This window comes from Podarcis vaucheri, assembly GCF_965113315.1.
Source record: "Podarcis vaucheri genome assembly, chromosome: 13".
In the NCBI taxonomy this organism is placed as follows: domain Eukaryota; kingdom Metazoa; phylum Chordata; class Lepidosauria; order Squamata; family Lacertidae; genus Podarcis; species Podarcis vaucheri.
In genome coordinates this window covers 4,061,240-4,084,060 of record NC_138751.1, presented here as the reverse complement: position 1 = coordinate 4,084,060, position 22,821 = coordinate 4,061,240, and the positions used below count along the sequence as shown (strand labels likewise).

General features: G+C 47.7%; 1 protein-coding gene across 1 annotated transcript in view; it reads right to left on the bottom strand.

The window, feature by feature from the left end:
* Positions 1–22,821, bottom strand: part of NEURL4 (neuralized E3 ubiquitin protein ligase 4) — a gene marked incomplete at its 5' end in the record, with an annotated part of 79,546 nt that overhangs the window by 5,338 nt on the left and 51,387 nt on the right. Inside the window, 13 exons of the mRNA XM_082197480.1 lie at positions 405–517; positions 1,379–1,523; positions 3,666–3,773; positions 5,153–5,246; positions 5,858–6,037; positions 7,605–7,763; positions 8,656–8,820; positions 9,868–10,020; positions 11,952–12,050; positions 15,289–15,504; positions 16,748–16,893; positions 18,425–18,553; positions 21,618–21,793. Of these exons, the coding sequence (XP_082053606.1) occupies positions 405–517; positions 1,379–1,523; positions 3,666–3,773; positions 5,153–5,246; positions 5,858–6,037; positions 7,605–7,763; positions 8,656–8,820; positions 9,868–10,020; positions 11,952–12,050; positions 15,289–15,504; positions 16,748–16,893; positions 18,425–18,553; positions 21,618–21,793 (1,883 nt within the window). The remainder of the gene's footprint in view (positions 1–404; positions 518–1,378; positions 1,524–3,665; positions 3,774–5,152; positions 5,247–5,857; positions 6,038–7,604; positions 7,764–8,655; positions 8,821–9,867; positions 10,021–11,951; positions 12,051–15,288; positions 15,505–16,747; positions 16,894–18,424; positions 18,554–21,617; positions 21,794–22,821) is intronic.

The window sequence follows — 22,821 nt, the reverse complement described above, 5'->3', positions numbered from 1 at the left end:
CTCAAAACGGAAGCGCAACACTCAAAACGGAGCACGTTCAGCTTCTGAAAAAAGTTTGCAAACTGGAACACCTACTTCTGGGCTTGCAGTGTTTGGGCTCCAAATTGTTTGAGTACCAAGGCGTTTGAGAACCAAGGGACCATTGTATGTCATGTGTGTTGTTGTTCTTCTAAGGTTTTATTCACCTAATTTTAAGACCTGCTGAGGAGCAGGGGGTGGTTGTTATGTGTAAAACCACAGAATTCAAAGTGGGTATGTTTCCTTTCCCCCATGAACTCTCATGGGATGCGGTTTCCTAGGAACAAAATTTGGGCTGTCCGATGAGCAGGGGGAGGAAAAGCATTGCGGAGGCAGAAGCTGGCATTCCGTACCCCCCAGAAAACACAACCTGGGCACCCCCTTACCTGGCACCAGCTCCCCTTGATCCAGCATGCGCCGGACAGATCCGATGCTCGTCCCGTGATAGGCCATGTGCCATTTCTTACAGGTGCTGCCCACCTCCAACCGGGGATTCACCCTGCCGAGAGGAGAGGAAAGGGTTATTTCGGGGTGCCGGGGGGGGGGAATGAACCCACAGAAAAGAAGGAATGCCATTGGTGAAGCATTGGCCTGAGCCATATTTTCCGATATCTACCGTATTTTTCGCTACATAGGACGCACCTTATTTTAGAGGGGGAGAACAAGAAAAAAAAATTCTCCCCCTCTCTGCTCAGCGCCCCTTCAGCCAAGCGGCAGGAGAAACGGAGCCCCTTCCATTTCTCCTCCTGCTTGGCTGAAGGGGCGCTGCGAAGTTCTCCCTCTCTGCTGAAGCCAGGAGAGTCTGGAACGGATTGATCCGTTTTGCATTGATTTCTATGGGAAAGCGCGCCTTGGTTTTGGAATGTTTTGGTTTTGAAATGGACTTCTGGAACGGATCAAGTTTGAGAACCGAGGTACCACTGTATGTATGTTTGCCAATTTGCTCGGTGTTAGGCCTGCCCCCCCCCGGCTTTCCAATCCAGCCTCCGTAGGTAAAGGTAAAGGGACCCCTGACCATTACCGTACATCCAGTCGTGGCTGACTCTGGGGTTGCGGCGCTAGTCTCGCTTTACTGGCCGATGGAGCCGCCGTACAGCTTCCGGGTCATGTGGCCAGCATGACTAAGCCGCTTCTGGGAAACCAGAGCAGTGCACGGAAACGCCCTTTACCTTCCCGCCGGAGTGGTACCTATTGATCTACTTGCACTTTGACGTGCTTTCGAACTGCTAGGTTGGCAGGAGCAGGGACTGAGGAACGGGAGCTCACCCCATCACGGGGATTCGAACCGCCGACCTTCTGATCGGCAAGTCCTAGGCTCTGTGGTTTAGCCCGCAGCGCCACCCGCGTCCGACCTCCGTACCTGAGGTTAAAACGGCACCACCCGAAAGGTAGAGCGTAGTCCCGGGGAGGCTCCCCCCGCTTGTAGTAGGCCTCATCGCCCCGGAGCTTGTGACACGACTCGCAGTAGCAAAGGCTGAATTTGGGGTCTTCCACGAAGTAGTCGTCTGGCGAAAGAGATTGGATGAGGCAGAAGCAGCCAAGGTCAGAAAAAAAAGGGGAGGGGAACCCAAAATATGCCCCTGCGCGTTCTGCCACTAAAAAGAACCTTTGGCAAGGCTATAGCATTCACATTTTGAAAACGAATAAAGAGCAAGCTGTTTTAGTGTGGCAGAGTCTGAACTGTGGAACTCCCTGCCTATTGACATCACTCAAAAGTAATAATAATAATTTATTATTTATACCCCACCCATCTGGCTGGGCTTCCCCTGCCAGAATGGGCGGCTTCCAACAAAACACTAAAATACAATAACCTATTAAACATTAAAAGCTCCCCTAAACAGGGCTGCCTTCAGATGTCTTCTAAAAGTTTGGTAGTTATTTTTCTCTTTGACATCTGGTGGGAGGGCGTTCCACAGGACGGGTGCCACTACCGAGAAGGCCCTCTGCCTGGTTCCCTGTAGCTTTGCTTCTCGCAATGAGGGAACCGCCAGAAGGCCCTCGGAGCTGGAAATCAGTGTCTGGGCAGAACGATGGAGGTGGAGATGCTCCTCCAGGTCTACTGGGCCTTTGAGGCCATTTAGGGTTTAAAGGTCAACAGCAGCACTTTGAATTGTGCTCAGAAACGTACTGGGAGCCAATGTAGGTCTTTCAAGACCGGTGTTATGTGGTCTCGGCGGCCGCTCCCAGTCACCAGTCTGGCTGCCGCATTCTGGATTAGTTGTAGTTTCCGGGTCACCTTCAAAGGTAGCCCCCCGTAGAGCGCATTGCAGTAGTCCAAGCGGGAGATAACCAGAGCATGCACCACTCTGGCGAGACAGTCCGCCGGCAGGGAGGGTCTCATCCTGCGTACCAGATGGAGCTGATAAACAGCTGCCCTGGACACAGGGCATTTGTGTTTACTCAGAAGGTAAGAAACCTGCTACGAGGACTCAGCTACCTTACTCAAAAAACAGTGTTTTGAGTGCGTTATAACATGCAACAGCCAATGGCACTGGAGAGCAATTAAAAATAAAACATCTTTGCGATTTTACATAACCATTTCCCCCCTTTTGTTTTAATGATTTAATTTCTGACGCACTTATAGCGTGTTTTTTCCTGTGTGTAGATCCATCCCAATCGGTTTTTAGTCCATTTTAATTTCAAAGGCCCCCAATTTTTGTTAATTTTGCTTACAGATAATTTTATTCTTTTATCTGTTTTGTAAACTATTTTCAGGGTTGTTGCTGTTGTTTTTTACAACCAAACGGTGTATAAGTTTCATGAAATGGGCAGATAAGGCCACATTTGCACCACGCATTTGAAACACTGTGATACCCTGCCCTCTCCAGCCAAGACCGGGCTCAGGGCGGCTAACACCAGATATAAAAACAAGCCATTCCTTGGCTTCTGCCCAAGGAATCCTGGGAAGTGTAGTTTGTTAAGGGTGCTGAGACCTCCTTCCCCCTCCCGGAGTGGTTTAACCATCAACCCCTCTTCCCAGGGAACTCTGGGAACTGTAGTTCTGTAATGGTGCATCGTTCCTGGCAGGCCCATCTGGAAGAGGTGCTTCTATTTAAAAAATTGAAGTATTCAATTAGCCATGTCTGATTTCTACACACCCTTCCTCATTTTCTAAGAAAGCCTTCCCTAATCTGGTTTCCTCCAGATCGTCTTGGACTACAACTCCCATGTGGCTGAGCCCCGCTGGCTGATGGGCTTTGTAGTCCAAAATGTCCGAAGGGAACTGGTTGGAGAATAATAATAATAATAAATTTTATTTATACCCTGCCCTCTCCAGCCAAGACCGGGCTCAGGGCGGCTAACACCAGATATAAAAACAATTAATTGAAATACAACTTAAAAAACAAGATTAAAATACAACATTAAAACATTAAAATGCAGCCTCATTTCAGCAGAAACTCAAATCAAAAACTTTTTTGGGGATGAAAACGTCAAGTCTTCAGCAAGGTGAACTATCCAGACTGGTCCTACATGGGCCAGAAAAAAGCCAGGGAGGAGAGAAGAGAAAAGAGAAGGCTCTCTCCTAAACAGTTTTTTAAAATACAAAAAATAAAAAATAGCATAAATATAATTTGTGCATGTTCCTAGGACCAGCCGGCATGGAATAAATCATGCAAATCTATGCAAATGTGCCTAATTTTGCTCACCAGGCAGCAGCAGGAGGTCTTTGAAGCGGGCACAGAGGGCGTGATATTCACAGGTCTTCATGGTGTTCAGGTCTACGGGGGGAGTCCAGCAGACACTCTCCTTGATACCTGCAAATACAGGTGAGTCAGACACCCACACCTCTCCAGGTGATATGTGCCACCTTTGGCTATCAGAACTTTGTCACGGCTAAAAAATTGGCCGCTGTTTCTTTAATGCTGAAAGAACTAAGTCAGGATGAGTCAGCGGCCTACAATGACTCACGCAACCTTTCACCAAATTGTACCTGTATATATATAGAGTGCAATGACAAACCTAGACAGCATCTTAAAAAGCAGAGGCATCATCTTGCCGACAAAGGTCTGTATAGTTAAAGCTGTTGTTTTCCCAGTAGTGATGTATGGAAGTGAGAGCTGGACGATAAAGAAGGCTGATCGCCAAAGAATTGATGCTTTTGGTTTTTATTTTTGGTTTTTATGGAAGCTGCCCAGAGTGGCTGGGGAGGCCCAGCCAGATGGGCGGGGTATAAATAATAAATTATTATTATTATTATTATTTTGAATTCTGGTGCTGGAGGAGACTCTTGAGAGTCCCATGGACTGCAAGAAGATCCAACCTCTCCATTCTGAAGGAAATCAGCCCTGAGTGCTCACTGGAAGGACAGATCCTGAAGCTGAGGCTCCAAGACTTTGGCCACTACAGGAGAAGAGAAGACTCCCTGGAAAAGACCCTGATGCTGGGAAAGATGGAGGGCACAAGGAGAAGGGGACGAAAGAGGGCGAGATGGTGGGACAGTGTTCTCGAAGAGACCAGCATGAGTTTGACCAAACTGCGGGAGGCAGTGGAAGACAGGAGGGCCTGGCGTGCTCTGGTCCAGGGGGTCACGAAGAGGCGGACACGACTCAACAACAACATATATAGAGTGGTCAATATTAGTGTTGGGTGTGGGTTGGTTGGATGGTAGAAAGCTGGTTGTGTCTGGTGTGTGTAAAAGCTGTCGATCATGGTTGGAGAAGACTTTTTAAGAATAAAAGCAGCAATACAGTGGTACCCCGGGTTACATACGCTTCAGGTTACATACGCTTCAGGTTACAGACTCCGCTAACCCAGAAATAGTGCTTCAGGTTAAGAACTTTGCTTCAGGATGAGAACAGAAATCGTGCTCCGGCAGCGTGGCAGCAGCAGGAGGCCCCATTAGCTAAAGTGGTGCTTCAGGTTACGAACAGTTTCAGGTTAAGAGCGGACCTCCGGAACGAATTAAGTACTTAACCCAAGGTACCACTGTACTCTGCAAGAATACTCTTTCTCAGAGACTCTTTTGTGCCAACTAAGGTCTGAGGACTAGGCAAAGGAGTGAAAAGGAGGTCAGAACATTTTCTTTTTCAAAACACTGACAAACTTGCACTGTGAGCAGCAGCAAGGTTTGCAAAAACAAGGAAGACCAGTCCTGGAAAAGCAAAGGGGAGACGGGGTGGGGCTGTTTACTCACCGTCCACCATGTCTGCCTTCTCCATGTCGCCCTGGTTGTGGGGGTCCGCCCCCTCCGCGCCCACGGCTGGAGTGTCGTTCGTCACGATCGTAACCTAGGAAGAAAGCAGTGCTTGAGAAGCAGGGAAAATAAGGACAGAGATCTGGGAAGAGGAGGAAGCCCTCTCCCGTCCCAGAGCTTCCAGCAACTGGTCTTCAAAAGCATTACTGCCTCTGACCGTGAAGGTCTTATTATTATTAATAATAAAATTATTATTAATAATATATCATCCTATACCCGGAGGTCTCTGAGCGATTCACAGAACAAAATCAAAATATGAAACCACAAAATATATACCGTATTTTTAGATCCATAAGATGCACTTTTTTTCTTACTAAAATGTATGGGGAAATGTCTGTGCGTCTCATGGAGTGAATGCGTGGTCCCTGGAGCCAAATTGCCCAGGGGCAAAAAGCAGATCATGCTCTTTTTTTTGAAAGAGGGAAGGGGGTGTTGAAAGGAAGCAGCTGATCGGCAAGAGATCGGGAAGGGAGATAAGGGATGCTAGAGATAAAGGAGGCTGCCTGGGAGGGAGGAGGTAACAGCCCATGGATCCTCAGGGTTTTTGCATTGGGTCACCCCAAATTCACCATCAGGTCACATAGCATGCCCATGGAAACAGCCTGCACCAAAAAAATCCTTGGGGGAAACCCAAACTGCTCTCACCTGCTCGCACTGCCCATAGAGGTCGATGAGGACGTAGCAGGGGTTCGAGATGTCCTGTGCGGCCACCCCCTGGTCCATGCCGTTGACGTAGAGATGGAGGCAGCTGCTCGAATCCACCAGGAGGCCCAGCACCGTCCCCTCGGGGCAGGTGTCCAGGTTGGGGCCGTAGTTCTCACAGATCTGGAGTGGAGGGAGGAGGAAACGCTGGGTGTTTGGAGAAGAGGGAGCGCTCAGCTCCGCAAGGGCGGAGGGTCTGCGCACATGGTCCGCCAAGCCAACCATATGAACTCCACTGTGATGCATCACCAGCTAGACATGGCAATATACTGAGGATATATCACCATGTCTGAAAGAAGGATGGACCAGGGAGAGGAGTTGGTGGAAGAAGATTGGAAAAAGTTTAAAGAATATCTACAGAAATACTGTAAAATCTATGAATGTTAAAGACGTTGGATGGAAAATAAGCAATGTTGGTAAAAAGATTACTAAGAATATGTAAATATAGATAGATAATGAGGGAAAATGTATTTTTAATATAGGTTAAGATTTTGAGTAAAGTTAAGGATAGAGGGTAAGGATTTGCTGAACTAAATATCTGAACTGGAATACAAAAAGGGAGGTGTGAGGAGGTCAAGAAACTAGTGATGAAGTATAGGATATGAAAACTCTATTTTTTTCTGTTCTGTTTGTTGGTGTTTTTTGTTTTTTTGTTTTTTACTCTGTTAAATGTTTTCTTTTTATTCTGTACTTTTATTAATTGTTCAATAAATATTACTTCAAAAAAAAAATGAAAGGAGCATGGAGCTATATAGAGCAGGGGTCAGCAAACTCTTTCAGCAGGGGGCCACTCCACTGTCCCTCAGACCTTGTGGGGCCAGACTATATTTTTTTTTGGGGGGGGAATGAACGAATTTCTGTGCCCCACAAGTAACCCAGAGATGCATTTTAAATAAAAGCATTCTACTCATGTAAAAACACGCTGATTCCCAGACTGTCCGCAGGCCAGATTGAGAAGGTAATTGGGCCAGATCCGGCCCCTGGGCCTTATCTTGCTTAAAGGTAAAGGGACCCCTGACCATTAGGTCCAGTCGTGGCGGACTCTGGGGTTGCGGTGCTCATCTCGCTTTATTGGCTGAGGCAGCCGGCGTACAGCTTCCGGGTCATGTGGCCAGCATGACTAAGCCGCTTCTGGCGAACCAGAGCAGCGCATGGAAACGCCGTTTACCTTCCTGCCAGAGCAGTACCTATTGATCTACTTGCACTTTGATGTGCTTTCGAACTGCTAGGTTGGCAGGAGCAGGCTTCCCCAACCTCAGCCCTCCAGATGTTTTTGGCCTACAACTCCCATGATCTCTAGCTAGCAGGACCAGTGGTCAGGGATGATGGGAATTGTAGTCTCGAAACATCAGGAGGGCTGAGGTTGAGGAAGCCTGTTCTGAAACAATGTCAACACAATAAATAAATACAGTGGTACCTCCGGTTACATACGCTTCAGGTTACATACGCTTCAGGTTACAGACTCCACTAACCCAGAAATATCACCTCGTGTTAAGAACTTCGCACGGCGGCAGCAGAAGGCCCCATTAGCTAAAGTGGTGCTTCAGGTTAAGAACAGTTTCAGGTTAGGAGCAGACCTCTGGAACGAATTAAGTACTTAACCCGAGGTACCACTGTATGGGGGTGAGGGTGGAAGCCACAGAATGTATTTGAAAAGAACCCAGCCCAATGCCTCCCTCCCTCCTCTCACCTTGAGGGAGTTGTGGAAGACCGAATCGCGTTGCAGCAGCCAGGTGGAGCGCTTGAGGGAGCAGGCTGTGGCGGGGAAATTGAGGCGCTCGGGAGAACTGCCAATGACGCCCAAGGAGAGCGACGACGTCCACTGCTGATTCAAGGAGTCTATCTGGAACTGAGGACAGACAGGGCAGGATGTGAGCCGAGAGGTTTTGCCACAGGGCGGGGGTAGAGACAGCATGCGAGAACACACACACACACCAATGCATGTGCCACAGTCTTAACACTGGTGCGACACCGCTTATTTATTTTTATTTATTCAATTTCCATACAGCCCTCCACCCGAGGACTGCAGGGTGGTTTAAAATAGGAAAGCACAAAAACCACTGCATTTTTAGCTCCATAAGGCACACTCAATCATAAGGTGCACCTAGTTTTTAGAGGGGGAAATCAAGAAAAAAAATATTATTTTCCCTTCCCCCATCCCCAAAGAGCAGCGGACAGGCTGCGCGGAGCTTGTGTGAAGCTCTTGGGGGCTTTTCCTGCCTGCCTCCCCCCTGCATTCACTCCATAAGACACACACACATTTCCCCTTACTTTTTAGGAGGGGAAAAGTGCGTCTTATGGAGCGAAAAACACGGTACATAGCATAGCAGCAAACAGACACAGTAACCCTCCCCAGAGATGAGTGGTGTCCAAACTTTTTTCAAAGAGGGCCAGATGTAAGTGACGACCTTTTTTTAGGGCTGAAGTTGTTGAGCTTTCTTGAGGATTTTACCCCAAAGTTGTTGAACATTTTTTACGACTGAAGTTGTTGAGCTTATTTTAGGGTTGAGGTTGTTGAACTTTTTTTAGGGTTGAAGTCGTTGAGGGTTTTTTTTTAGGATTTTACCCCAGGAAATAAACTGCCACAGGGGCCGGATTAGGCCCACGAAACAGACTTTGGGCATGCCTGCCGTAGACAGTATTTATTTATTTCTTACCCTACAATGGCCTTCACAAACCCCATGCCCTCCAGAGGTTTTTCTGTGGCCCCAAACACCTGCCCTCCTCCTCCTCGAACCCACCTGGAAGAGCTGCTGCGGCGGCAGGGGCTGCGCCACGACCACGATGCCCTGGTTGTAGCTGGAGACGCGCGTGGCCGTCAGGTTGTTGTTGGAGAGGAGAATGTTCTTGCCGTGGTTCTCCAGGAACTCCATGGAGGACGTGGCCGCTGGGGCTTCGTTCTCGCACTGGGAGAGAGAGAGAGAGAGACGCAGAGTCAGGGGGACGGAAAGAGCCGGCTAGAGGCATAGGGGAAGGGGCGCAGTTTGGTGGGAGAGGCGCCTGGAGAAAGTCTGTTATTGTGATTTATTTTATTATCGGTCAATCCCACGTAGGGCTGGGCTAAGAAACACACGCCGGGCCTGAAACCCTGGAGCGTTGACTCCAGCCAACACAGGCCAGGCTCTCCTCACCTGGCACCCTCCTGATGCAGTGGACTATAATAATAATAATAAAATTCATTTACCGTATTTTTCGCTCTATAACACGCACCAGACCATAACACGCACGTAGTTTTTAGAGGAGGAAAACAAGAAAAAAAATATTCTAAACGAAATAGTGGATATATGATTTTTGTGGTTCATGCTGTGGCCACAGACATGTGATCTGACAGTGAGTTTGGAGTAGCCCAATGCAAAAATCCTGAGGATCCATGTGGATCCATGCTTTGTAATCACGGAGGAGGGAAGGAAGGGGAACCATGGATCCTCTGCTCACGACTGCAGCAGATCCCCCCCCCCCGCCACCCGCAGGCATTCGCTCCATAACACGCACAGACATTTCCCCTTACTTTCTAGGAGGAAAAAAGTGAGTGTTATGGTGCAAAAAATACGGTATACCCCGCCCTCACCGGCCAAAGCCAGGCTCAGGGCGGTTAACACCAATAAAATTAGGGAAGTTTTTAATATTTAATGCTGTGTTGTTTTTATCACTCAATTGGGAGCTGCCCAGAGTGGCTGGGGAAACTCAGCCAGATAGGCGGGGTATAAATTATTATTATTATTATTATTATTATTATTATTATTATTATTATTAGACACAGAAGGAAATGATAAATAACAGGACCCACAAAAGGAAGTCCAGGTGATTCCTTGGGCTGTTGTTTTTATGACTGATGTTTGATATATCTCTGTAAAATTTTAATTTGAAAAACCAAATAATTATATATATATAGAGAGAGAGAGAATATAAAAATTTTGCCCAATATTTGGGGCATGCTCATTGCAAACACTCACAGGGGTGGCTGCTTCCTCCTCCTCTTCCTCTTCGCTGTAGGGCTCCGAGGTGACGGAGGGGGGCTTGGTGCCGTCTGCCTCTTCCAGCATGGTGGAGCTGACGATGGAGACGGACGTGACTCTCCCGTAGAGATCGAGCACCACGTAGACGTTCTGCGGGGAAGGGGCAGGCAGGGTGAGGGGTGGAGGAATCAAGGGGCTCCTCCGAGCCTCTCCTCTCTTAGCTCCCATTTTATTTATTTATATATATATATATGTTAAGATTTTATTAAATTAATTTTGGTTGATAAAAGATAAAGTGAAGGAAGCAAGAGGGAGAAAGGAAGTGCAAAAAAAAAATACAATAATCTGACACAGTGACTATAATCAGCTACATTTTCATGTTGTTGTTGAGTCGTTTAGTGGTGTCCGACTCTTCGTGGCCCCCTGGACCAGAGCACGCCAGGCCCTCCTGTCTTCCACTGCCTCCCGCAGTTTGGTCAAACTCATGCTGGTCTCTTTGAGAACACAGTCCCACCATCTCATCCTCTGTTGTCCCCTTCTCCTTGTGCCCTCCATCTTTCCCAACATCAGGGTCTTTTCCAGGGAGTCTTCTATTCTCATGCGGTGGCCAAAGTCTTGGAGCCTCAGCTTCAGGATCTGTCCTTCCAGTGAGCACTCAGGGCTGATTTCCTTCAGAATGGAGAGGTTTGATCTTCTTGCAGTCCATGGGACTCTCAAGAGTCTCCTCCAGCAGCAGAATTCAAAAGCATCAATTCTTTGGCGATCAGTCTTCTTTGTGGTCCAGCTCTCACTTCCATACATCACTACTGGGAAAACCAGAGCTTTAACTATACGGACCTTTGTTGGCAAGGTGATGTCTCTGCTTTTTAAGATGCTGTCTAGGTTTGCCATCGCCTTTCTCCCAAGAAGCAGACGTCTTTTAATATCGTGACTGCTGTCACCATCTGCAGTGATCATGGAGCCCAAGAAAGTAAAATCTCTCACTGCCTCCATTTCTTCCCCTTCTATTTTCCAGGAGGTGATGGGACCAGTGGCCATGATCTTCATTTTTTTGATGTTGAGCTTCAGACCATATTTTGCACTCTCCTCTTTCACCCTCATTAAAAGGTTCTTTAATTCCTCCTCACTTATTATATAGAAATATGAATCGTATTATTTGAAGGAAGAGAGACAGTCTCTTTCATGGGAGTTCACAATACGGTGGAGTCATAAAAAATATTCAGTAACGTTGATGGCCTGAGTCTAGTGGGTCTCTTATGTTTTTAGGGGTTGCAGGGAAGAAGGTGAAGGAAAAGGAAGACGGCAAAACCTAAGAGACCTGATGGTTAAAGCCCAACCTATGGATGATAGACTACGCCAGACTGACAAAATGACCGAGAAAATCAAAGATCAAGAGAACAATAAATTTAACCAAGAATGAGGATTTTTTCTTCATTGAAAGAACACTGTAAACAATTGAAAACATTGGCAGGATTTTAAAAACACTTACAGCCAAGTGAGAACTATGATAAAAATGGAGTTTTAACAAAACATGAAGACTATGATACGACGCAGTTTGAAAATAATATCTGGGGGAACCGTGGAGGGAAGTTCAGGGATTCTGAGAATCCTATTTGTAAAATGATTACGATTCAGGTATGATGTCAAATGGTAAAAGTGAAAATGAAATTTATTTATTTTTTTTAAAAAAGGGATAGAGCCCACCTATGTTACTGAATATTTTTAACGACACCACTGTGGATATATTGTCGGCGGCACTTTGGGCAACGAGGGTGGTGAGGCAGCGAATCACGTTTGCAAGGAGACTCTCGTCAGCTCATGATGACGGAGACCCGATTGGAAACCGGCCTTCCGACTTACTTTGAAAGAAAAACCAGGCGTCCCAGGGCTGAACCAGCAAAAATAGGTTTGTCCTTATACTTGCAAGCCACTCGGAAGCCTATTTTGGCACCAGCAGGATAATAACCCTAATGGCATTGGAGGGTCATGGGACAGATTGAATGTGTAGCATAGAGTTACCAAAACTTCAGGGAATAACCAAGGGAGCGAGGGCCACGTTCAGCCTGCGCCCGGCCCTTTACCTTGGCCACTCCAGCCGCAGCCGGCCCCATGTCCTCTCCGTCGATGAGGATGTGCATGGTGTCGTCAGTGCAGCGCTTCACCCCCACACGACTCCCCACCTGTCCAGGAGAGAAAGGGTCACTGTCGGGTCTGCTAGGATACAAGGCCCCAAATATGGAGAGGGTGCCTGGCTGGCTGAGGTTGAGGACGGCTTTCCCTTTAACAAATATGTGCCCCCAACGAACCCAACCCAACCGCAGAGTCCTCCTGGCCTCTCCTCTCTGCTTATTCCAAAGGCAGCAGGAATCAGAGGACTCCAAAACTGCCGCCAAACCAACAATTCATGCTTTGCCAGATGGGCACGTGAAGGGGCAGAGGCTCAGAGCTTTTCTGTAAAATTTGCTAGAGAGAACTTATAGGGGTGCAAATATCCACAGTGTGGGGGTCAGGTGGGATTGCTATGAGGAATTATGAAAAATGAAGGAGGCCATTGTGTCCGCAATGAAAGCATGGCGTTGACTGGGTTTGATTTGTTGACAATACAGTGGTACCTTGGGTTAAGTACTTAATTCGTTCCGGAGGTCCGTTCTTAACCTGAAACTGTTCTTAACCTGAAGCACCACTTTCTCCGCCGGAGCACGATTTCTGTTCTCATCCTGAAGCAAAGTGCTTAACCCGAGGTACTATTTCTGGGTTAGCAGAGTCTGTAACCTGAAGTATATGTAACCTGAAGCGTATGTAACCCGAGGTACCACTGTTGTTTCTGATCGAATTCCACAAGCCTCTCCACCTCTGCCATTTGCTTTCTCTACGCCTGACAGGCACGTATAAGCATTCTGAAACACAGTTGCTTCGTCAGGCATCCTCAGTACATAAAAATAGTAGGTTACTTAGTTCAATCTTTAGATAGATCTTAGGGGCCAGGAAGAGAGTTCACAATGAGATGGTAAATACTGCCATCCTGTTTCTCCTGTTTATTCCTGTTTATGGCCTCTGGGGTTTTGCTGAATGCATTCCTCCTTTTATTCCTATTTTATTTACTCTGGACTACTATGCATGCTTGGGACGCGGGTGGCGCTGTGGGTTAAACCACAGAGCCTAGGGCTTGCCGATCAGAAGGTTGGTGGTTCGAATCCCTGCGATGGGGTGAGCTCCCGTTGCTCGGTCCCTGCTCCTGCCAACCTAGCAGTTCGAAAGGACGTCAAAATGCAAGCAGATAAATAGGTACTGCTCCAGGGGGGAAGGTAAACGGCGTTTCCGTGCGCTGCTCTGGTTCGCCAGAAGCGGCTTCGTCATGCTGGTCACATGACCTGGAAGCTGTACGCCGGCTCCCTCGGCCAATAAAGCGAGATGAGCGCCGCAACCCCAGAGTCGGCCACGACTGGACCTAATGGTCAGGGGTCCCTTTACCTTTACTATGCATGCTCAAGTAGGAAATAGTTTGTAGTTTTAACTTTAACTTTGTCCCCATGTGGGGTTTTTTGAAATGCTCAGAGGAAATCTGATGGGTTCTTATGAACACTGTGTAAAAAGTTCTTTTGTGAATAAAACGACCTGGGCCGAGGGGTGGGCAGGAATTATTATTGGCACCTCCTCCCAGAGTCTTGCTGGTCAAGCCTCATGTGTATTTTATTAATCAGAGTCCAATCCTTCTTTGCTTTGGGAACGCTACAGAACTCTGTGAGATTGCTTCCTTTGTCTGTCTTGGCAGGAAGCTGTAACTAAGGTTACCAGACGTCCCCGTTTCCCGGGAACAGTCCCCGGATTTACAAATCAGTCCCAAACAAAATCCACTGAAGTTGAAAAGTCCCCCCAGATTCATTGAAAAAAATCTGGTTACCTTATGTAACACTCTATACAGTGGTACCTCGGTTGTCGAACGCCACCTGTTCTGGAACACTGTTCGACTGCCAAAATGTTCGACAACTGAGGCACAAAGGGCAGTTGACAAAGTCAACGGAGAAAAGTGGAAAAAACGCAGAGGAAGTTGTTCAACTTCCAAGGCGCGTTTGAAAATGGAAGCATATACTTCCGTGTTTTTGGTGTTCAAAAACCAAAACATTTGGCTTCCAAGACACTCGAAAACCGAGGTACCACTGTACTTCCTTCCTGCCTAAGCATCTCAATCTCTCCATCCTGCCTCCCAGCTGATCACACATCCAAGTCTGAGCTCTGCAGCTCAGACACCATTTTGTACTTTTGAGACTTTGATAAGTTATAAAACTGCCTGCCGTTTGCTGTTTTAACTGCTGCTTCAAGGCCTAGGCTATGTAAGTAAATATCACTTTTACATCTTCACAAAACAATGTGTGTGCAATTGTTATTTTTAAGGCGGTGAAATGGGGTGATATAAGGGAAAATCCACTCTGCCTTAAAGCATCCTGGATTATTGCTTCTAGAAGGTTAAATCCGCCTCATCTCAGGTGTGGCCCGGTATACCTGAAGAAGCGTCTCCGCCCCCATTGTTCTGCCCAAACTCTGAGGTCCTCCTCTGAGGGTCTTCTGCTGATTCCCTCACTGCAAAAGGCGAAGTTACAGGAAACCAGGCAGAGGGCCTTTTCAGTAGTGGCACCCTCCCTTCAGATGTCAAGGAGATAAAGAACTACACAACTTCTAGAAAACATCTGAAGGCATCCCTGTTTAGGGAAGCTTTTAATGCTTGATGTTTTCTTGTTTTTATATATTTTTTCCTGGAAGCGGCCCAGAGTGGCTGGGGAAGCCCAGCCAGATGGGCGGAATATAAGTGATATATTATTATTATTATTATTATTATTATTATTATTATTATTATTATTATTATTATTAAAGCTGCAAAGGGTGGCACTCTGCTGAATTCACTCACAGGAGCAAGGAAGGATAATAATGAAGCAATACATCTTTTCCCAGGGAAGCGGGTGGCGCTGTGGGTTAAACCACAGAGCCTAGGACTTGCCGATCAGAAGGTTGGCGGTTCGAATCCCCGCGACAGGGTGAGCTCCCGTTGCTCGGTCCCAGCTCCTGCCAACCTAGCTGTTTGAAAGCACGTCAAAGTGCAAGTAGATAAATAGGCACCGCTCCAGCGGGAAGGTAAACGGCGTTTCCGTGCGCTGCTCTGGTTCGCCAGAAGCGGCTTGGTCATGCTGGCCACATGACCCGGAAAAACTGTCTGCGGACAAACGCCGGCTCCCTCGGCCAATAAAGCGAGATGAACGCCGCAACCCCAGAGTCGGCCACGACAGGACCTAATGGTCAGGGGTCCCTTTACCTTTACATCTTCTCCCAGTGTCTAAATCCATTCCTACGCAGAGGATCCCTTAATCTTCCACCAGGCCTTCCTCCCTGTCACCACACCCAGAAAAACAAAAGCTCTGCACTCACCCCAAGGCGCTCCAGAGAGCACCCGTAGTTCTGTTTCTGGAGGATGCCGTTCCGACGCACCTCGGAGCCTGTCACCAGCCAGGTCACCTTGGAGCGGAGGTCCAGAAGGGACGACGGCAGCCCCGCCACCGTGTAAGGAGCGTCCAACGGCAGCAGGGTGGTCAGGCCCACGTGGACAGAGCCCGCCCACTTCTCGTCCAGCTCGTCAATCTTCACCTAGAGGGGGAGTGGAGAGCTCAACAGGGCACTTACAGTGGTCCCAATTTAGATAGTTCTATCCCTATAATTCCCAAAAGAAAAGCTTCTGGTGTTTTTTTTACAAAAGTGATTTTAAACGTCCTTCCCAATTCGTTATCTATCATTTCCCAGTAAGCTTTAACCTTGCTACAAGACCACCACATATGATAAAAAAAAACCTTTCTCTTTTCATTTCCAACACTTGTTTGATTTAGATTTACAGTGGTCCCTTGGTACTCAAACAACTTGGAACCAAAACTCTGCAAACCTGGAAGTGTTCTGGCTTGCAAACTTTTTTCGGAAGCCGATCATGCTCCATTTTCAGCGTTATTCTTCTGATTTGAGTGCCATGCTGACGATTTAAGTGTTACGCTGAGGTCTGTCTGTTTTTGCTATTTTGCATTTTTGTGGCTCCATCTTTTTGTTTTTGTGACTGTGTGGAACCCAGTTCAGCTACTGATTGATTGTGTGAGTGCCGTACATTGTTTATTGCTTTCATTTTATGGATCCATGGTCTCGTTAAGATAAAATTCATGTGAAATGGCTGTTTTAGGGGTTGTTTTTAAAAGTTTGGAACGGATTAATCCGTTTTGCATTACTTTCTATGGGAAAGCGCACCTTGGTTTTGGAATGCGCTTTGGTTTTGGAATGGACTTCTGGAACGGATGAAGTTTGAGAACCAAGGTACCGCTGTACTTATGTTCAAATTTAAAAGCATTTGTAAGTCGCATTTGCAATTCCCCAGGCAAATTCACTTCCAAAACTTAAGTTTTCTAAAAAAGGAACTGGGGGAGAAGAGGGAGAGACGAAGGGCAGAGAGAGGATCTGGCAGGATCTGAGATCCAGTGTGGTGTAGTGGTTAAGAGTGGTAGTCTCGTAATCTGGGGAACTGGGTTCGCTTCCCCGCTCCTCCACATGCAGCTGCTGGGTGACCTTGGGCCAGTCACACTTCTGTGAAGTCTCTCAGCCTCACTCACCTCACAGAGTGTTTGTTGTGGGGGAGGAAGGGAAAGGAGAGCGTTAGCCGCTTTGAGACTCCTTAAAGGGAGTGAAAGGCGGGATATCAAATCCAAACTCTTCTTCTTCAGTGCATCACAGAGAAGGATAACAGCCACGGCTACAATTTTTTTCAGAACGAGGAAAGAGGAATGCTGTTGCTGAATCTGCCCAGCTCTTTCCTCCTCCAGACACACAAGTGTTTCCTCGCGCACGCAGTCCTCACCTCAAAGATCTCATCCGTCTTCAGTTCCTTCATGCTGAAGACGATGCCGTGGCAATAGCCAGCCACCCGCATGGCCCGGCAGCCGTCGTCCTGAAAGGCCACGTTCTTGCCGCAGCTGCTGTGGAAACGGTGGGCGACGCCGGGGACTGGAGGAGGTGAAAAAGAAAGGATGGGCACAGCAGGGGACAAGCGCACGACTACGCTGGAGGACGGAGGAAGGAAAAGATTCCAAGCCGGCTTGTGGTGGTGGCAGAAGAGAGGATGTTATCTCTCGCTTGGACTACTGCCATGCGCTCTACGTGGGGCTACCTTTGAAGGTGACCCGGAAACTACAACTAATCCAGAATGCGGCAGCTAGACTGGGGACTGGGAGTGGCCGCCAGGACTACATAACACCGGTCTTGAAAGACCTTCATTGGCTCCCAGGACATTTCTGAGCACAATTCCAAGTGTTGAAGCTGACCTTGAAAGCCCTAAACGGCCTCAAAGGCCCAGTAGACCTGAAGGAGCGTCTCCACCCCCATCGTTCAGCTCAGACACGGAGGTCCAGCTCCGAGGGCCTTCTGGCGGTTCTCTTCCTGCAAGATGCGAGGTTACAGGGAACCAGGCAGAGGGCCTTCTTGGTGGTGGCACCTGCCCTGTGGAACACCCTCCCATCAGATGTCAAGGAAAAAAGCAACGATCTGGCTTTTAGAAGACATCTGAAGGCAGCCCTGAATCGAGAAGTTTTTAATGTTTGGTGTTTTCGTTCTTTCGTTTAATTTGCATTTTCAAAAACAGGAAGCATATTTAACCCCCCTTCTACCTTCCCCTCCCTCTGTCCCACTTACAACTTTGTACCAAATACTGCATGTATATATATATACCATATGACTTCCCTTCCACACTTTTCCTGGTTCCTTTTGCTTTTCTACTACTCCGCGCAATGCACATGTTTTTAATCATCCAATTTGTTATCTATTAAATACTCTATGTATTTCAACTCTTCTGGATTCACTTGAGACCTGCTAAGCTACGTATTTGTCTGTACTGGTTCTTAAAATATTCAGTAAACATTATCCATTCCTCCTTATATTCCTTATCTTCCGTTTTCTCTTATCCTGTTCGTCAGACAAGCCAGTTCGAACATTTTACACTTGTTCTCCACCTTTGTGCCAATAAGGTTCTAGCTGTGGCAGTGGCATATAGTTATAATCTCTTTTGTTTTCTTGAGGCCTCCATTGTTACCATCCTCAAGAGAAAAATCTCCGGTGTTTTGGGGAAAGTTTTTAAAAATATCTTTTTTAATTCATTATACATAGTTTCCCAATATTCCTTAATTGTTTTTACAGGACCATCACATGTGAAAAAAGACCCCTTATTTTCATTACACTTCCAACATATACCTTTTTCTTTTTCGGACATTTCAAAAGACATTTTTGCCAACCTGGTGGGTATTAAATACCACCCGTTTGATATTTTATTATGCTTTTAATTCCGTCAGAAGTGGCCCAGAGTGGCTGGGGAAACCTAGTCAAGATGGACAGGGCACAAATAATAAAATAACTATAGTTAGTGGTCCTGTACTGAGTCCAGAATAGCGCCCTGCAGGGTTCCAGGCAGGGAGCGTTCCCAGTTTTGCCTGGAGACGCTGCCGAGGATGGAGGCAGGTGTTCTCACCTGAGCAACGGTCCTTACCTGGCGAATGGATGGGGAACGACTTCTCGGTGATGTTGCTGGTGGACAGGCTGTTGTCCATGGGACCCGTGGCACTGGTGATCGACACCTGGACACACTGGCCGTACAGATCAACCACGGCGTAGACCTCTGCAGCGGACAGGGTGGGGTTTTTTTGGCGGGGGGGGGAGAGAGGCAGAAGGGAGAGAAAGGCTGGTTTAGCACAAAAGAGGACCAAGGGTCTGGAAGCCAAGCCAGATGAGGAACGGTGGAGGGAGTTGGGCATTTTTAGCCTGGAGAGAAGGCTATCTGTCGTGAATGCTTAGTTGCAATTTCTGCACTAGATGACTCTCGGGGTCCCTTCCAACCATAGCTGTCAACTTACAGATTTGAAAATAAGGGACCTGCAGCCAAAATAAGGGACCTGCAGCCTCACCTGTTCCAGGCACTCCTTTCCTCCTGTCCTCCTGCAGTCTGGTCAAACTCATGCTGGTAGCTTCGAGAACACTGTCCAACCAACTTTGTAACCAGAGGTTCAACTGAATAGAATCTGAATCACATGCACCACAAGGCCTATGCAGCCTCAACCTAAGATGGCTCCCCGGCCTGGCTTTGCACTGCAAAGTTTGCAGCAGCACTTGCAACAAAATGGCGTCCAGCATTCAAAACCCCCCTCAGCTTGCATTAACTAGCCACACACAAGGCATGCAAGCTCCACCCCCCAGTCGTTCTTAGACTTCTTAGTGGGTGAGCAACACAGTTGGAGCCTCCCTCCTCCCTGGCCGGCAGGGAGGGAGGCAGAGGAGCTGCTTCCTTTGAAATTTAAGGGATATCATTTAAGGGACATTTAAGGGACATCCATCAGTAAGGGACAGCAGCGGGACATGGCACTGGAATAAGGGACTGTCCCTTCAAATAAGGGACACTTGACAGCTATGCTTCCAAATCTTGAAAGCAGACGTCAAGGCAATATGCCGTATGCATGGCTCAATCACAGAAAGGCAAATCAGTCACAAGTGCTGTGAATACTTTCTTTATCCTGAGCAAACTGTTTTGTACGACTGGCTTTTCGGACTGATGAAGCGTGTAGAGAAACCTGTAATATATCCGGAGAACAAGTCTCCTTTTGCCCTCCTGCGTTAGTCTCACCAGGGTGGCGGCTTTGATTTGCCTTCCCGTGATTGATCCATGCATACGGTTTTGCGTTTCCAACTCAAAGACTTACTGAAGAACATCTCATCCAGTGCAATCTTTGAAAAACAACTTTGAAAAACTTTCTCCAGTGTGCTACCCTTGCCACAGGGTTGCCGTTCTGTGACTGGACTTACGCTACTTGTTGAACGGTTCATTTATCCAGTCTGTATAACGCTTATTTCACATGTAATAATAATAAAAATAAATTTTATTTATATCCCGTCCTCCCCAGCCGAAGCTGGGCTCAGGGCAGCTAACAACAATCAAATAAACAAATAATCCAACATTTTAAAAACATTTCATTATAAAAATTGATTAAAATCAAATTGATGGCAACCGCTAAGCAAAATTCTAAAATGTAACTTTTTAAGATACAGTTGTACATTTATCCACTCCATGTTTACAGTATCTCCAGGCTTTGTTTTGCACGTGGCACCTTAGTATGCTTGTTGCTTGAATGGTTACAAATCTACAGTGGTGCCCCGCAAGATGAATGCCTCGCAAGATGGAAAACCCGCTAGACAAAAGGGTTTTCCGTTTTTGAGCTGCTTCGCAAGACGATTTTCCCTATGGGCTTGCTTTGCAAGACGAAAACGTCTTTCAAGTGTTCCGATTTTTTTCCGCTTTCCCCCCTTTTTCTGAGCCGCTAAGCCGCTAATAGCCTTTTAGCCGCTACTCGCTAAGCCTTTAATAGCCGCTAAACCGCTAATAGCGCTAATCCGCTAATAGGGTTGCTTCGCAAGACGAAAAAACCGCTAGAAGAAGAGGCTCGCGGAACGGATTAATTTCGTCTTGCGAGGCACCACTGTATCTCTATTCTAATTATTATTCCAGTAAATTTGGTTTTATACTTATAAGCCAGTTTGTGGTGGTGCTGTTTTGTTGCACAACGCTGGGACCTGCCTTGAGCAGTCTAAGCTCGGCCTTGTCTATCCCGACTGGCAGGGACGCACCAAAGTTTCAGGAGTGTCTCTCCCAGCCCTGCCTGGAGATGCTGTTGGCAGGACTTGAACCCAGGACAAGCAGGCATCTCGCCCTCCCTCCCAGCCCCTCATGGATGGTTATGTGGGAGCTGGTTGAAGTTAAATCCTTCGAAGACAGAGGTCCTTTAGCTGGGTCAGGACAATATGGGATTGGGGGGGGCAACTCCCATCTCTTGCGGGGGCGCAATTAGTGCCAGCACCGTCCGTTAAGAGTTTGGGTGTCATCTTCGACACCTCCCTTTCCATGGAGGCGCAGATTGCAGCTAGAACAAAGGCGGCATTTTTCCATCTCCGCCAAACTAAGCAGTTGGCTCCTTACCTCTCTCGCCCTGACCTGGCCACTGTGATCCACGCGACGGTCACCTCCAGACTGGATTATTGTAACTCGCTCTACGTGGGGCTGCCCTTGAGACTGACACAGAAACTCCAGCGGGTGCAGAATGCAGAAGGCGAGACTCCTTACAGGGTCCTCGCTGCGAGATCACATTCACCCGGTGCTCTACCAGCTGCACTGGCTCCCGGTGGAGTACAGGATCAGGTTCAAGGTGCTGGTTTTAACCTTTAAAGCCCTATATGGCCTAGGACCCTCGTACCTACGGGACCGCCTCTCCTGGTCTGACCCGCGGAGGACCTTAAGGTCCACAAATGACAACATCTTGGAGGTCCCAGGTCGCAAGGTGGTTAGATTGGTCTCAACTAGGGCCAGGGCCTTTTCGGCCGTGGCCCCGATCTGGTGGAACGCCCTGTCCCAAGAGACTAGGGCCCTGTGGGACTTGACATCTTTCCGCAGGGCCTGCCAGACAGAGCTGTTCCACCAGACCTTTGGCCAAGGCACAGCCTGACCCCCTCCTTTGGCAATCTTCACAGAACTCTAGCCCAGTGGTTGCCATCAATTTGATTTGAACTGATTTTATAATGAATTGATTTTAGAATGCTGTATTATTTTACTGTTGTTAGCTGCTCTGAGCCCGGCTTCGGCTGGGGAGGGCGGGATATAAATAAATTGTTGTTGTTGTTGTTGTTGTTGTTGTTATTACCCTTCCCTGGCGGCAGCCCCGAGCAGGCCACCCCCTGGTCGACGCCGTTGATGAAGTAGTGCAGGTCTCCCTTGGCCGTGCGCATCATTCCAATGCGCGAACCGGTGGTCAGGGAGTCCAGGTCGCAGCCGTAATTGTTGCGCATGGTGTTCCCGTCCTGCATGATTGCTGTGCCGCTGGAAGGGAGAGAAAAAGAAAAGATGAGTCTGCGTGGCTCTTCTGCGGGATCCCCTTCCCAGCTCCAGCACTCCCACCCCAGGCAGTAGTGTCATTTTTATTATTAATAGTACAGTGGTGCCCCGCAAGACGAATGCCTCGCAAGATGGAAAACTCGCTAGACGAAAGGGTTTTGGAGGTGCTTCGCAAAACGAATCTCCTATGGGCTTGCTTCGCAAGACGAAAATGTCTTGCGAGTTCCTGCGGGTTTTTTTTCCTTTCCCCCCTTTTTCTAAGCCGCTTATCAGCTGATCCGATAAGCCGATAAGCCGCTAAAAGCCGCTAATAGCGCTAATCCGTCAATGGGCTTGCTTCGCAAGGGAAAAAACCGCTAGACGAAGAGAATCACAGAACGGATTCTTTTCGTCTTGCGAGGCACCACTGTATTTCGTTATGAAAATGTCATTTATAGGAAGCTAGAGTGAGAGAGAAGAAGAAAAAAGTGAATTCAGAACGAAAAAAAGAACAAGACTGTTACCTTACCATACGTTAACATACAGATAAGTACAGTGGTACCTCAGGTTAAAAACTTAATTCGTTCTGGAGGTCCGTTCTTAACCTGATACTGTTCTTAACCTGAAGCACCACTTTAGCTAATGGGGCCTCCTGCTGCCACTGTGCCTCCAGAGCACGATTTCTGTTCTCATCCTGAAGCAAAGTTCTTAACCCGAGGTACTATTTCTGGGTTAGCGGAGTCTGGGTTAGCGGAGTCTGAAGCGTATGTAACCTGAAGCATCTGTAACCCGAGGTACCACTGTATATTCTTCGTTTCCTAATACAGTCGTACCTCGGAAGTAAAACAGAATCCGTTCTGGAAGTCCATTCGACGTCCGGAAACCAAGGCGCAGTTTCCGATTGGCTGCAGGAAGCTCCCGCAGCCAATCAGAAGCTGCAGAACCTGCGTCGGACGTTCGGGTTCCAAAGAACATTTGCAAAGTAGAAGACTCACTTCCAGGTTTGCGGCGTTCGTGTGGATCCAGAATTGGCC